General features: G+C 50.4%; 1 protein-coding gene across 4 annotated transcripts in view; it reads right to left on the reverse strand.

The window, feature by feature from the left end:
* Positions 1–16,030, reverse strand: part of MCM3AP (minichromosome maintenance complex component 3 associated protein) — a 51,521-nt gene that overhangs the window by 20,646 nt on the left and 14,845 nt on the right. For 3 of the 4 annotated variants that reach the window (XM_057505578.1, XM_057505567.1, XM_057505571.1), the window contains exons 12-21: positions 15,485–15,723; positions 14,992–15,194; positions 13,958–14,058; positions 13,363–13,494; positions 12,945–13,058; positions 11,643–11,795; positions 10,363–10,560; positions 9,407–9,475; positions 9,200–9,328; positions 7,532–7,685 (exon numbers count right to left, since the gene is read on the reverse strand). In XM_057505578.1, coding sequence (XP_057361561.1) covers positions 7,532–7,685; positions 9,200–9,328; positions 9,407–9,475; positions 10,363–10,560; positions 11,643–11,795; positions 12,945–13,058; positions 13,363–13,494; positions 13,958–14,058; positions 14,992–15,194; positions 15,485–15,723 — 1,492 coding nt within the window. The remainder of the gene's footprint in view (positions 1–7,531; positions 7,686–9,199; positions 9,329–9,406; positions 9,476–10,362; positions 10,561–11,642; positions 11,796–12,944; positions 13,059–13,362; positions 13,495–13,957; positions 14,059–14,991; positions 15,195–15,484; positions 15,724–16,030) is intronic. The other variant, XM_057505573.1, reaches the window with a different exon arrangement.

Consider the following 16,030-nt stretch of genomic DNA (forward strand, 5'->3'; position numbering starts at 1 on the left):
AGCTGAAAAGCTTCTGTACAGCAAAAGACACCATCAATAGAACAAAAAGGAACCCTACAGTATGGGAGAATATCTTTGAAAATGACACATCCGATAAAGGCTTGACGTCCAGAATAGATAAAGAGCTCACACGCCTCAACAAACAAAAAACAAATAACCCAATTAAAAAATGGGCAAAGGAACTGAACAGACGGTTCTCCAAAAAAGAAATACAGATGGCCAACAGACACATGAAAAGATGCTCCACATCGCTAATTATCAGAGAAATGCAAATTAAAACTACAATGAGGTATCACCTCACACCAGTAAGGATGGCTGCCATCCAAAAGACAAACAACAACAAATGTTGGCGAGGCTGTGGAGAAAGGGGAACCCTCCTACACTGCTGGTGGGAATGTAAACTTGTTCAACCATTGTGGAAAGCAGTATGGAGGTACATCAAAATGCTCAAAACAGACCTACCATTTGACCCAGGAATTGCACTCCTAGGAATTTACCCTAAGAATGCAGCAATCAAGTATGAGAAAGACCAATGTACCCCTATGTTTATCGCAGCACTATTTACAATAGCCAAGAATTGGAAGCAACCTAAATGTCCATCGATAGATGAATGGATAAAGAAGAGGTGGTACATATACACAATGGAATACTACTCAGCCATAAGAAAAGGGCAAATCCAACCATTTGCAGCAACATGGATGGAGCTGGAGGGTATTATGCTCAGTGAAACAAGCCAAGCAGAGAAAGAGAAATACCAAATGATTTCACTCATCTGTGGAATATAAGAACAAAGAAAAAACTGAAGGAACAAAACAGCAACAGAATCACAGAACTCAAGAATGGACTAACAGGTACCAAAGGGAAAGGGACTGGGGAGGATGGGTGGGTAGGGAGGGATAAGGGGGGGCAGAAAAAGAGGGGTATTAAGATTAGCATCCATAGCGGGGTGGGAGAAAGGGGAGGGCTGTGCAACACAGAGAAGACAAGTAGTGATTCTACAACAATTTGCTACGCTGATGGACAGTGACTGTAAAGGAGTATATAGGGGGGACCTGGTATAGGGGAGAGCCTAGTAAACAAAGTATTCGTCATGTAAGTGTAGATTAATGATTAAAAAAAAAAAAGCAGTTCCTATGTGGTGATCTCTAATGAGTTCTACACAATGATATAAAGGGCATATAAAAGTGTAGGCAAAGGGTCTGTTTGTGTTTATACAGAGGATCAAAGCCTAATTTGGCTACCCCGAAAATGAACTAAGATACGATATGAAAAAGAACTTCCAACATCAGCACTCTCGGGAAGACTCATGCCAGAAGATGATCAGAAAAAAAAAAAAAAAAAAAAAAAAAAAACTCCAACAAAGATCCACGCACTGTCACAGGTGTAGATGCACTCATCCCACCAGTTCCTGGACTTGCCATGGGAATGATGAAGGAGATATCTAAGCTGGCCTGTGCATACAGTAAAACAAAAATTGGACTGGATCTATACTGTTGGAACTCAACCAAGAATTAGGAGAAGTGCAAATTGTAGCACTCCAAAATCTTACAACCACAGACTATTTATCATTAAAAGAACATACGGGATATGAACAGTCCCCAGGAATGGGTTGTTCTAGTTTATCTGAATTCTCTCAGACTATTTAAGTTCAGTCGGACAATATCCACCATATCATAGATAAGTTTTCACAAATGCCTAAGGTGCCTAACTGGTTTTCTTGGTTTCACTGGAGATGGCTGGTAATTACAGGGGTATGCTTTGGTTAGGTAACTATATTCCTATTATGTTAATGTGTGTGCACAATTTAATTAGTAGTTTAAAACCTATCCATGCTGAAGTTACTCTACAAGAAGATATGTCAAAGAAATAATCAATCTTCCCAGGTTTTCTTCTGCCTGCTACTTCTATAGCTTTTCTTCTTCCTACCTAATCACAACCTTTAATTAGAACTCGTGCCACATGTCGAATTTTCCGAGTATCATAATTCTTCCAAGTGGTAAAGACACCTCAAGACAAATGCTGGGCATAGAAGCCACAGGGCATAAATATGCAAAGAAGTAAAAAGCTAACCTTTTCAAACAATAAGGCTTCTCTCTCACTTACCAACTTAACATTTCCCTGTATGGCCCCGGAAGATGACTGGTTAGCCAGAGATGGGTAAGATTCCTCAAAGGAGGAACAACCTAAGACAGGCACAGTCGCAGGGGGCCATCTGGTGAGAAAATGGGGAGCAGCAGAGGTGAGGCTTAAAACCTCCCCCCTCATGTTCTGAGAGAAATCTTCTGCATACATGGATGTTTATTGCCCTCGTCTAGCTCGGATTAACACATAGTCTACAGGCACACACCTGATCATCTACATTTGCTCTCTTACAACACTAAACTCTGTTTTCTACCTTTATCTTGTATCTACCTACCACTTCAGCATTTTATTAAAAATAATAATAATAAAGAGAGAAATGTGGTATCCACATATAAATCAAGTTTAAAAATCAAATGAATATTCATATTTGAACTGACTGTTTATAGTTCATAATGCATGAGCAAAACCGAAAGCTTCTGTGATGACTGCCCTTACACTGTTCACCATGTAACTTATTCACTATGTAAGAATTTGTACTCCATGTAAGAATTTGTTCGTTATGCATCAGAAGATTGGAGACTGACGAAAATTAGGCTTGGGGTGGATTAATGATTGTGCATTGAGTATTGACCCCCCTATACAGAAATTTATTGTGGTTAACAACTATTTGATCAATAAATATGAGAGATGCCCTCACAAAAAATATATATATATATATATATATACATATATATATTTAAACACACTTCCAATTGTAAAATAAATAAGTAACCGGGATGTAATGTATAGCATAAGGAATATAGTCAAAATATTTTAACAACTTGGTATGGTGATACCTGGTACCTAGAATTATCATGTATATAAATGTTGAATCACTGTGTTGTACACCTGAAACTAATGTAATGCAATACTGTTGTCAACTACCCTTCAATAAAAAAAAAAAAAAAAAAAAAGAAATAAGTCCTGAAGTCATAAAAATAAAAAAACTGAATTGTAAAAAAAAAAAAAAAAAAAAAAGTGGGCAGAGGATATGAACAGATACTTCTCCAAAGAAGAAATTCAGATGGCCAACAGGCACAGGAAAAGATGCTCCACAGCGCTAGTTATCAGGGAAATGCAAATTAAAACCACAATGAGCTATCACCTCACACCAGTTAGGATGGCCAGCATCGAAAAGACTAGGAACAACAAATGCTGGTGAGGATGCGGAGAAAGGGGAAAACTCCTACACTGCTGGTGGGAATGTAAGCTAGTTCAATCACTGTGGAAAGCAATATGGAGGTTCCTCAAAAAACTAACAACAGAAATACGATTTGACCCAGGAATTCCACTCCTAGGAATTTACCCAAAGAAAACAATTTCTCAGATTCAAAAAGACATATGCACCCCTATGTTTATCACAGCACTATTTACAATAGCCAAGATATGGAAGCAACCTAAGTGTCCATCAGTAGATGAATGAATAAAGAAGATGTGGTACATATATACAATGGAATACTATTCAGCCATAAGAAAGAAACAAATCCTACCATTTGCAACAACACAGATGGAGCTAGAGGGTGTTATGTTCAGTGAAATAAGTCAGGCAGAGAAAGACAAATACCAAATGATTTCTCTCATTTGTGGAGTATAACAATGAAGCAAAACTGAAGGAACAAAACAGCAACAGACTCATAGACTCCAAGAAGGGACTAGCGGTTACCAAAGGGGAGAGGTGGGGAGGGTGGGTGGGGAGGGAGGGAGAAGGGGATTGAGTGGTATTATGATTGGCACACATGGTGTGGAGGGGAGATCATGGGGAAGACAGTGTAGCACAGAGAAGACAAGCAGGGACTCTGTGGCATCTTACTACACTGATGGACAGTGACTGCAGTGGGGTATGTGGGGCAGACTCGATAATATGGGTGAATGTAGTAACCACATTGTTTTTCATGTGAAACCTTCATATATCAATAATACCTTAATAAAAAAATATATATATATGGAACAAAAAATTCAATACAACATTTAGAATATAAAAAAAAAGGAAACCTCTCCAAAAATAATATAAAAAACAAGACAGAAAATAGGACAGTAAGGATCAGAGGCTCAGAGGACCAACTTGATGAGATCTAACACCTGATAGGGTTTCGAGGGGGAACAGGACAGAGGAGGAGTACAGGTTTAGCAGGACATGCAACACCCCAGGAGAAGAGCGGGAGTCTCCAGCCCAGACGGACCCACGAAGCCCAGCACAAGAGAGGAAGCTGGCCCCAGGGACACCAAAGTGGGTTTTCAGAACCGCAGGGACAGAGAGCATGGGCTTCCAAAGAGAAACAAAACTGGCCAGAGAGAAGGGAACAGGAGTGGCTCAGATATCTCAACAACACCCCTGTTGCTAGACAACAGTGGGGCAAAACTGGGTGGAAAGTCGCTTGCCCCTGGAACTCCACAGCTAGCTAAACTATGTGCGGTGCAAGGTAGACACATTTTCAGACAGGAAGGACTCAGAAAATTCTCCCACACACGCTTTCTCTGCAAGAAACTGAAAGACAGGTGCCATCAATCAAGAGACTGAATGTTGTGAGCCGCTTGCTTGGGTGAAATGGCAGTGAACAAAAAACACAGACAATAAGACAGACAGGCAATGGCTGCAGCCCCGATGTGGCACAGCTCTTTTATTTTTATACAGCCTTTCTCGGACCCCAGTTAAGTGCTATACTCATCTTTCCCCTCTCAGGACAAACAGGCCAGAACATCTTGTTGATTTTCTTAGAATTTTCCCAGTAAGCAGGGGTGGTGTTTTCACACATCCCCAAGGCCTCCCTGTTTTCAGCATGAGGCGTCTTGGCTCATTTTTGAGGAGGAGATATGCTTTTGTGAGCAGATAACTTCCAAGGACTGCACCTGTTGTTTTCAAGCTGGTGCTTCCCCGTGCTGCATTCAGACAAGGGGGAAGGCAAAGGCCGTCCCCGTCACTAAACCAAGAAAGAACACTGCTGCTGCCAATAGCACTCCACACTTGACCTCGCCTCTCCACAAGGGCTCCTGTGCATGGCACCACCACCTACAAGTTGTAGGGCTGGGGCATTTTAACTTCCCTAAGCCTCAGCAGTAAACAAGGGTCCTAAGAGTACCTGTCCACAGGCAGTGCAGACACACAGGGACCTGGCCCAGGGCCAGGGGGAGCAGCGGGGAAGCAGGACCAGGCTGCTGGCAGTCACCCTCCTGAGACACACGGTCGCCCAGAGAGGGGCAGGAGGACAGCCCCTTTTGGGTGGGGGTGAGGTGAAGGGACAGAGCATTTGGAAAAACCCACTAAGATGGGCAGCGTCCATCTGCAGGCATATTTGGGTAAAAATCAATGAGACACAAAACTACACAGACGGGAAGAGAAAGCAGCCACTACTTCCAGGATAATGAAGGAAGGCTGTCAAGGAGAACTGCTGGCTTGGGGCACAGTGGCCGTGCAGCCGGGCAGATGCGGCCGCTACTCAGGTAACATAAACGAGCACATGGCCACCCTGGGGGCCAGGGAAGGCTGAGTGGGGTGCTCCATGTGGCGTGCAGCACCATAATGCCCCACAACCCACTCCTAGTGCCACACCTATGCACAGTCCCCTGCCCTGAGTGTGGGCTGCCCATAACTCGCCTCCAGGGAGCAGATGTCATTCTAGGATCAGGTTACAAATGGGCTCCCATCTTGGCTGCCATGTGGAGAGCTGCCCATGGAGAGGAGGGGCCCACATGGCAGGGACTGGGGAGGCCCCTGGCCATGGGCCACGGGGAAGTGAACCCTGCCGGCAACCCCCAGGATAAACTTAGAAAGAGGTCCCCCTTGGTCGAGCTTTCGGATGAGACCAGAGCCTTGGCCAACGTCCCCTTGAGAGAAACCCTAGACTGGAGGACCCAGCAAGGCCACACCCAGACTTCTGACCCACAGAAACCATGAGACAACAGACGTTTGTCATTTGAGGCTGCTAAGTCTGCGGCTACTTTGTTAAGCAGAACAGATAACTAATACACCTAATTTAATGGGAAGTCAGCAGAGAACATCTAAAGTGGATAAACTGAGAAATAGAAGTGTAAGCATGGGATTTGGAAACATGATGGAAATGACTGGAAAACATGGGGAAAGGGGTCGGCAGAGGGTGCAGGGGATGCTGCCTCTCATTATAAATCATGTAATGCTCTCTGACTTCTTAACTACATGCAAATAATATCTGGATTAAAAGTTATAAGACTAACAGCAAGAAAAACAACAAACTACGTGTCCAGCAGGTGAGGACTGACTTTCAACCACAGGAAAAAAAGGACGAGGACATCACGACGTGCCTGTCACCTCAGAGTGGTGAGCCTGGGCAGCTCTGTAATTCCTTAGACTCTTATAGGTTTACACACATATTACTTTTACATTTAGAAAGCACAATCAACGACATTAAAATGAAAAACAAAAGAAACAAAAGCCCTGTAAGCACACTAGCATTCGAAAGCATTCCAAAGGCAGAGGGGACAGGACTGTGGCATCAGGGGCCCTGCCACAATGGGAGAGGCCGGGGCATCTAGGCCTTCGCGTCAGGCTCAGTGGGGCGGGCTGACTCTCACTGGGCCCCGCCGAGCATGCAGCCCAGCAGTCGCGGCCATATCACGGACTGTGCCCCAACCAGGGCAGAGAGCTGGTGGAGCACCGGGCCTATGGAATGCTGAAGCCCACACTTGCGGTCCTGCACTGCCATTTTCCAAGTAAATAAAATAACATTGGGTTTTATTTCTGAACAAATAAACTGAAGCCCAAAATTTATTTATACAGGTTTGAACTAATGAGGAAATAGATTCTCATTAAACAAGAATCTCTCAGAGAACCAAAAATTAAGGTCAGTATTGTACAAACGCTTATGAAGAAAAAAATTAGCACTTATCGAAAACTGCATTTAAAACAAAACAACTAACCTGAAATGTATATCCCTGAACTTAGAGTAGCTGGGGTCAAATTCAGCGAAAACAGCAGTGGGCAGAGCCGCTGGTCTTCTGTGAGACCTGCTGTGTCAAGAGGATGTCAGCAGTAGGCAAAGTGTGAGATGTGATGGTCAGAGCGAGTCTGCGGAAGGCTGTGTCTGACCCTCTCGGGCAACCTGCCCAACGCCCATAAGTCTGGGGCTTCTGAGTCACATGTGCAACAGCACAGGTGCCCCCATGCCTCTTCAGGGGGGCCTGAGTTTGCAGCCATGACATCAGAGATCTGTGCCCTGGAACAGGTGAGGCAGGCTGCACTCTCGCAGTCAGGCCTGTCACCTCACGCCACACAGGTGTCCGTGCGATGCCATCAAGATACGAGCAGATGTGGCACCTGCTCTGAGCATCTCACATTCTTTTAAACCACTTCAGGGCTTTTATATGACTCCAGTGATGTCTGAGACTTGTGTAAATAAGAAAACCACAGAAGTAAATACATAAAGTGATTGTCACTGACCTTTACACACACACTGACAGAAACTGTCCGACCCCCTTGGTTGCCGAGCGTGTTAAACAGTGCGAGCGTCTGAATCCCACGAGTGTCACCATGTGCATCGTCCGCCCAGCCATCATCTCCCATAAACTTGACTTTTAGCCAGTTTGCTAGGAGACTGAAGAAAAGAAAACACAAAGAATCTAATTCTAAATTTGAACTATAAAGATTTTCAGGAAAAGATTTTTAGAAAGAGAAATATCACCCAGATGTGGATTCACAGACACCTCCTCACACAGGCTGTGGGTTAAGTGGGGCAACTATGCTGGGTTCTGGGTCCAGTTAAGAGAGGGCACTCAAGGGACTGGCCCACTCTAATGGGATTTAGGGCTCTGAAGCACTCAGATAAGATTGTAAGCAATAAAAGATGTCCTTAAAGTTTGAAATACATATGTTTTATAGAATCAGATTTCTCATGCCTAAGACCTTAAGAATTCCTGTGATATGTTTCCTAATAAACTTACTGACAAATCAGAAAAACAGCTCTTAAGAAATCAATCATCATTTGAGTACTTATAAAGCATCACAACTCCCTTTTCTGTTCAAGTATCTTATGAGATAATCTTTAAAATCTTTCTTTTTCCTAAGCCTGCATCTGTTCCAATAGGAACTGCCTAACACGTAATGTATTCAGAGAGCTTAACACCCACACGTGTCCTAGTGGGAATGTGAGGCGGTGCTCTGCTGTGGAAAGTTTGCAGTTCTTCAAAGACGTGAATATGTAGTTACCAGACACCTGGTGTGTAACTGAGGGGGCTGCAGACACATGTCTGCACAAGCACCTACACAAGGACGTTTGCGCTGTTCACAGTGACCCACACCACCTGTCAGGCGTGATGAACAGATGAAGAGAGCATGGCACAGCTGCACAAGGGGATATTATTCCTCCACATAAAAGGAGGAAGGACTAACACAGGCAACAGTGTGAGTGAGCCTAGGAAACACTATGTCATAAAAAACAATTCACTGTGTGGTCCCATGTACACAGGATGCAGGAGAGGTAAGTGCAGGGGCAGAGAGCAGACTGGCAGCTGCCAGCGTGGGGGTGGGAGGAATGGAGAGGGGCTGCTAACTGGGCTGGGGCTTCTTTTCAGGTAAAAGGAAAGTTCTGGAATGAGACAGTGATGGTGGTTGTACAACTCTGAATATACTAAAACCAGTGAAATGTACACTTTAAATGGGCAAAATTTGTGGTATGTGTATTACATCTCAATAATGCTGTTAGAGAAGAAAAGTAGCATGTTCTGCAGTTGCTTTAAAAGTATGGTTTCTGGAAGCAATTTGGTTACGAGAAATATTTTGGATTTCTTTTTCAAAATGCCAAGTTTTTTTCCTAAGAAAAAAAAGAACTATAGTAGACAAACTGTAAGCTGTCTTCCCCAAGAGTCTACAACGAAGCGGCTCTATGAATATACCTCAGCATAGCTTTAAACTATCATATCTTAAATGCTTTTGGACTATGGCAGCGATCACAGAACAAAAAGTTTAAGTGTCATCTTCAGGGCACTGAGCAGACTACAAGCCTAAACATCAAACACAAGCCTCCTCAGCAGGGTCCCCATCACAGGGAGGAGCACACACCATCATCCTAGCTGCTCTCTGGCATCAGGGTCTATAGAGGGGACCCTGTACCTGCTGGGGCTCCCTGGAGACTCTCCGTCAGGCAACACCAGCACCAGCTTCCAGAATACACGCTCCTGCCTCCCAGGATGGTGCTCGGCCACGAGGGACACCAGGTCCAGAGGGGACCATGCTGCATTCCTGGAAGGCACAGAGCACAGGGGGTGAGCCGTGCCTGAGCCCCGGGACGGAGCAGCACGCAGCAGGGGCACGACTAACCTCAGCAGCTGCTTATGGAAATGCTGGACCTTCATCTGGTGCACCATCTTGTTCCTGAGCCGCCTTGACCTACGAAGAAAGAACAACACTGTCCAGTGTGAGGCCAGCTCAGCGCCCAGGGAAGGGACTTGGTTGGCACTCACTGATGCTCTGAGCGAAAGTAATTGGTTAGTGGTGTGGCGGGGGACACAGAGGGGGCTCTCCTGACTCAGGTGAAGCGGCCAGGGCTCCAGAAGGGGGCTAGGCCAGCACCGAAGCTGCTGTGGGTCAGAGCCCTCAACACCTGGCCATACAGCATCCGGGCACAATCCCCCACCCCACTTACAGATGCAGGAATGGAATCCCAGGAACCAAGACAACCACACAAAGCGTGTTGGAGCCACATGAAACCTATGGAGGCAGTTTTCAGAGAGAACAGCCCAGGGAGGGTGAAGCATGGCACAAGACCACAGCCCCTCCATGTTGCCTCCCCACCCCAGCCCTGTACTGGAGACCCTTCTCAAGAGGTCATGCAGGCATGGCCAGGTTGGATAATTCAGGCAAGGGCCTGGGGAGGGCCACAGAGCCGGACATGCTGCAGAAGACAGGGTGGCAGTGCAAGCAGGTGATGGCAGAGCAAAGAGTCTGGAAGCAGAAGGGCGCGGGTGGAGTGAGCCACGTGCCCTCTGGCTTCGCAAACAGAAAAGACACAGTGTGTCCTTAAACCTGGGAAACAACAAGTGTTCTCAGGAGAATCTGACCACCAGGACCCAGAACATTTGAGGGGAGAGAGCAAGTGCAATCAAACCGTGAAGATCAAGTCCCCGGAGGGAAAGACGACCTCAAAAACGCAATCCTGGGGTGGTCTCCACTTTCCTGATCCCCCGTCTTCCCCCCAAACATACAGGCTGACCATATTCTCCACAGAGCTGGGGGGCAGGAGTGCTTCGAGGCTGAGTGGCAGGCTGAGTGCTGACCTGGTGCAGGAGATGCCCACTTTCCCCGCATGGCCCAGATCCAGGAGGCCCTTGGCCAGGTTCTCCTCCGCAATGGGGCACTCCGCGCTGGGTGCCAGTGCCCTGAGCTGGTCGTTCCCGTGAAAACAGCAGGGTGCTGCGGGGAAGGCTCGCATCTGGCGCCTCAGTTTCTTCCGGGCTGCCACGGCCTCCCTCCACCTGGAGAGCACAGGGGAAACTCTCAGGGGCGTCTGCAAATCCAACAAACAACAGGCCTCCAGTGGAGACACGAATCAGAATTAAAGCCCAAGCAGAGCAAAAGCCTGGCATCACAGGGACAGTGGGAGCACAGAGGCGAGCAGACCCAGGAGCTGACACTGAGCCACCTGTCGGCCGAGTGGGCAACACAACACGAATACCAGCCGCACCCGACCTCTGACCCAGCAGACGCCTGCACAAGCACGTCACTGCGGCACTCTGTCCTGGCTGGAGAGGCACCGCTGGAAGCCCTACAGCAGAGCAGGCAGGTCGTGGTGGTGCCTGACAACCGCCCAGAGGCCCGCACGCAGCTGGGGCCAGGCACCTGCCTCTGCCCAGCGGCTGGGGAACAGGAGGGCTGGGCAGAGAGGAGGCACGTGCTCCCACGCGGGCTGGCGGCCACAAGGCAGGCTCACAGGCAGTGCCACCGCTGGGGAGGGAGACAAGGACCCCGTGGAGTGAGGCTCACTCCCCACTGTTCCCCTCCTAGGTGGCAGTCACCCCCAAGCACACTGCTGCTCGCTGCTGTGACCCGCCATACAACACACATCACACACCATGCATGCCCGGTTCAAAGACTAACAACAAGTCACTAGCCACATGCTTCCATCCACCAGGAAGCAATGGCCATGACCAGCGCTGGACACCTGTGGGCCTGCTCAGTGACTATACTACTCCGTGAAAATCCAGAACAATCTATCTAGTTTGAATATACACTGTATGTTGTGTACACTTCCCCCAAAATTGTTTTTCTCCACTATAAATCATTTTAGAAATGTCTCCATGTGGGTGCATACAGGTGTCATTTGGCTTGCTCATGGCCAATGCCCTGTGCCTAGTGGGTAAACTACAGAAGACAACCTGTGAGTCTGTGCTGAAATAGAACACTGCCTCCCGGCCTAACTCCTCATTGATTCCCTTAGTTTATACCCTTCGGGAAGGACCGTGTTACACGGATGTACACACTGGCTGCCTCTGAGCGCACAACGCCTGTGGAGGCCCTCCCCTGCACATCAGTGTCACCTGCCAGGACAGGGACTCACCGCTGCAGGTATCTGCAGAAGCACTGAAGCTCCTGGAGGGTCTCCTTTGCAGTCTGGAACACTTCCTCCTCCAGAAACAAGTCCACCAAGTGGACACAGACAGCCTCCGAGCAGCGGGCCACGCGGACCTTCCGGTCGGCCTCCATGGCACTCCTAGGAAAGAGGGCAGTCAGTATGGGGGGGCCACACTCAGAGTGGCCTGGAGGTGCAGGAGTCCAAGTCCTCCACCAGAACATGAGTGCACCTTCATGACAAGGGAAGCTTTAAGATTCTGCCTATTGCTTAATGCAGATTCCTGGGAGGATGGAAACAAGAACGGAAGCACCACCACCTACTGGATCACGGGTCCAGCCGGGCCTTGAAAACAGTCAGGAAATAAACCTTCATTTAATGAAATAGTGAGAAATTTAATTTTTAAATGACCACTAAGGCAACTGCCCCATCTTCCCATCAGCAGTATCCGATGATGAAGCCAAGAGAGTCTCGTGCGACGGCTGGCAGCTGCTGGGGCTGACAGCCCGCGGGCACGCAGCAGTGGCCCCTCAGATGAACCCGTACCTAGAGGAGGTTTCCACGACGGACTCCTATCAAACAAGGGAGCACAGAGGGACTTTGCCCAGTACATTCAGTCACAAAATCCAAGCCGCTCAAGCCAAGCAAGACCCATTTCCTATAGCCACCCTCTGTGGTGGGTGGAAAGGATAGCGTTGAGCTGGAATCCAAATGTGAGCTGTGGAGAGCACAGCCAGTGACCTCGACGTTACTCAACTCCTAACACCCCTTCCTGGGACTGAGGACAGACATATTCCTGTCACCTGTGAGGTCTTTTGCTTAGAGCAAGCAGTGATGTGGACTCCCAACTAACAGATGTGGCTCAAAGAGACATTAATGCGACAATCCATTCATGCCTCCAGGAAGCTATGATCCCAGCACTCGCCGCCCATCCCCTCCCGGGCCATCTCAGGGGAGCTTAAGCCAAGTCAGGCTTCCCTGTGCACCTGGGCCTCCTTCCCTGGAGCCTGACCCTGAAGCTATTAACTTAAGGGAGACACCTCAAAGACAACTTAACATACCCCACAAGGGAAAGGGTCTTCCACATGAGAAAAACCAGCAGAGTGGCCATGTGGAAGACACTGCCTGCCATTCTGCCGACAGACACACCCTGAGGGGCAGGGCCTCTGCAGGAACGCAGCCGCAGGCCTAGGTCTAGCCCCCCAAAGGCATGTCCTTGTCAGAGTGCAGCCGACTGCACAGCCCGCCAGTCATGCGCCTCCCTCCCCAGCAGGAGCCGCCCTGCCTCACCTCAGCTCCCCTGCGCAGGCTTCCCTCACACATTCCGTCAGCACGAGTTCTGTCAGCTCTGTAGCCAGGCCCTGGCTCAGCTGACTCAAGGCCAGTTCTCTCTCCTGTTTCAGCCTAGGGATACAAGAGAGACAGCGCAAGGGTAACACTTGGAGTAAGACCGCATACCCGCGGCCTCCCCACTGGAATCTGAGTTTGCTGCCTGCGTCGGCAGGCCCTGCCCTCCGATCCCGCCAGACAGGCACACAGCCAACCCCACTCTGGCTCCGAGACCACTAGCTCCCCCAGAGCTGGCCGCTGTGTGTGGGGGTGCTGGGGGGTGCTGGGGGCCTGGCGCTGGCCCAGCAGACAACAGCAAGAGGGCCCGGGCCGAGGCAGGGCCCGCCGACCACGCCCTGACGCCCGTGTGGCAGCCCACCTCTGCTCTTCCACCCACTGCCTTGCCGCCTCCTGCCGCTCCATTTCCTCAGTCATTTCTTCAGCAGCAACATGCCTCAGGATGCCCACAGTGGCGGCCGTCAGCAGCTCCTCCACAGCGGCATTGGAAACACTACACAGAACAAAGTGGATGTTGTTCTAAATAAGAACGAAAGAAAAGCCAAACAAACCTTGGAACTAAACTCTAATATAGGCAAGGAAAAAAAACACACCATCTATCAAAACTGAAGAAACAGAAGACCCAAATAGATCTGTAACTAGAAAAGAGACTGACTGAACGTTTAAAAATGTGTACTTCGTTAGATTTTGAAATCATGTTTAAGGTAAATGCTGTTTGTTTACCACCTTAATAACCCTAACACCACTCAAAGAGCACCCCCAGATGACTACACGCAGCGCAGCTGGTCAGAAGCACGAGGAGCCGTACCCCCAGGGAGCAGGACCCACGGGCGAGCCTGTACAGACGGGCGGCCGCAGCGGCCTGCTAGCCCTCAGCAGCTTGAGGAGAGGACACAGGGAGTGACCCGGTGGCCCCGTGAGCGCAGATGCCGCAGGCGGGAGAGAGCCATGCTTACCCAAGTGCGGTGGCTGCAAAGGCTGCCCCGGCAGCGCCCACCTCTTCGCAGTCCCTCTGGAGGGCCTCCTGGATGAGTTCGTCCACCACCTGCACCAGGTCCTAAGGAGAGGCCACACGTCCAGAGCACAGGCATGAGGAACACCACCTCCACCCATCCCGGCTCAGGGCCACGTGGTTTTGCGCTGCAGCCAGAGGGGCTGGACAGAGGTCTCCATGGAACCACCAAGGAGCCCTCCCAGGACGCCCGCCCAGCGTCCAAGTCCCTCCAAGACCCCCTCCCTGGACACTCCCGGGGGATCTCATGGCGCCTCGGGACCCAGGCTGTGTGCTTCCATCCCTCTGACGAACAGAGGGCCTGGGGAGGATGGGCGAGCACACTGGCCGCCCCGGCTCTGCTCTAGTGCTACAGGCCCCTTGCTGCCCAGGGCAGGTGGTGAGGCTGAATCTCACAGCCGTGGGCAGGCCCTGCCTGACCCCAGGGCCCACCCATCAGTGGACACGGGGTGCTGACACATCCACTGGCTCTCTGCAATGACAGGTGCCGAGCGCCACAGAGCACACGAGCTGGGCACTTAAGTGCTGCTCTGATGGCTGTGAGGAAGGCAGGATGGACAGTGAGCCTGAGGGAGGCCCAGCTACCACCTGAGCTGACAACTGTGGGCAGGTCCCTACCCAGCTGCTGCCTCGCCACCTTCCTGTGCCACCAGGCAGTGTGGCCAGCCCTGCAGACAGCCTGTCCAGGAAACCCTTTGGCTCGCTCACTCTCCAAAGTCTCGACAGTGACCCTTTCAAAGGAAGACACAAGCCACAAACCACAGAACTGCGTGTGGTCTTACTTTGGGGCCCCAGAAAGACAGGTTCAAGGGCCAAGATCCCAGGGCCCAGCACGGCAGGCCCTGGGGCGTTCTAGAGTCACACACACAGCCACCTGGTTGGGCTCGATCCACAGACAACAGTCAGGCTGGACGCCACACGCTGCTAGGCGGCCATGCAGCCAGGCGCCTCAGAGCCCCGGTGTGTAAGACCCCTTACCGAGTCAGTGTACACAGGTGCAGGCCTGGGAGTAAGCAGCTCGGACTGCACAGGGGGCTGGAAGAGGCTGGGCACCACACTCAGGGTGGTTGGGAGCTGAGGCGGAGGAGCTGGGGCAGGCGCCAGGGCAGGAGGCGGCTGCAGGAAGGCAGCAGGTGGGGGCACGTTCACTTCGGCATCACACTCTTCCCCTCGCCCCACACCTGGGAGGGAATGGGCATATGAGGGCACTGAGGATGACCCCCAGGCCACCCAAAGTGACCCTCTGAGCTGGCCACCCTCCCAGAGCAGACTGGCCTGGGATGCCTCCAGAGCAATGTCACAGGGCCATGCTCTGTGACACCAGGGAGCCATTCAAGCTGCTCCTGGGGAGCAAGGTCCAAGCCCTGAGCCAACAGCCATGCCCAACCCCAGGACGAGACGGATGCTCTGGCTGCTGAGGGGCTTCCCGGGGGCCACAGCCGGCTCCCTCCCACCACCGCGGCTCACTCACCTGCTGCTTCCAAGCCGGGTCTCTGAGTGCCCACGGGCTCTGCAGCCAGGCTCTCCCCAACGTATTTGTTCTGGGAGTTGAAGCTACACACAGGGGTGTGACGAGGGACAGGGGGCAGTGGCCCTCCATTCACAGTTTCCCCGACAGACACTGCCAGCTTCCTGGTGATAAACACCGACTTCCTGGCCTTGGATAACCCCTCTGGTTCCAGGAACGAGGACCGGTTCAGCTCGACACAGCTACCCAGACAGCAGAGAACCCACAGAGAGGTATACACAAGTGAGAAGCCAGCCTTGGCCGTCCCAGCACCTGCCAGCACTGCTCAAGGCTGGTCCGGCCGAGGAGCCCGCAACACCACACTGCGCCTGGGCTGCATCCTCTGACACAGAGCCGCCTGGCCTGGCCAACAGCCACAGCACAGAGCCGTGCACACCCCATGCTCCTGTCTCATTCCAAAGCCACCACATTTCAGTGAAGACAGGACAGCAGGTAGCAGGCCCATGGAGGCCAGTAGCGAGCAGTTAGGGGAGGGGACAGTTGGGACAC

This window comes from Manis pentadactyla, chromosome 1, assembly GCF_030020395.1.
Source record: "Manis pentadactyla isolate mManPen7 chromosome 1, mManPen7.hap1, whole genome shotgun sequence".
In the NCBI taxonomy this organism is placed as follows: domain Eukaryota; kingdom Metazoa; phylum Chordata; class Mammalia; order Pholidota; family Manidae; genus Manis; species Manis pentadactyla.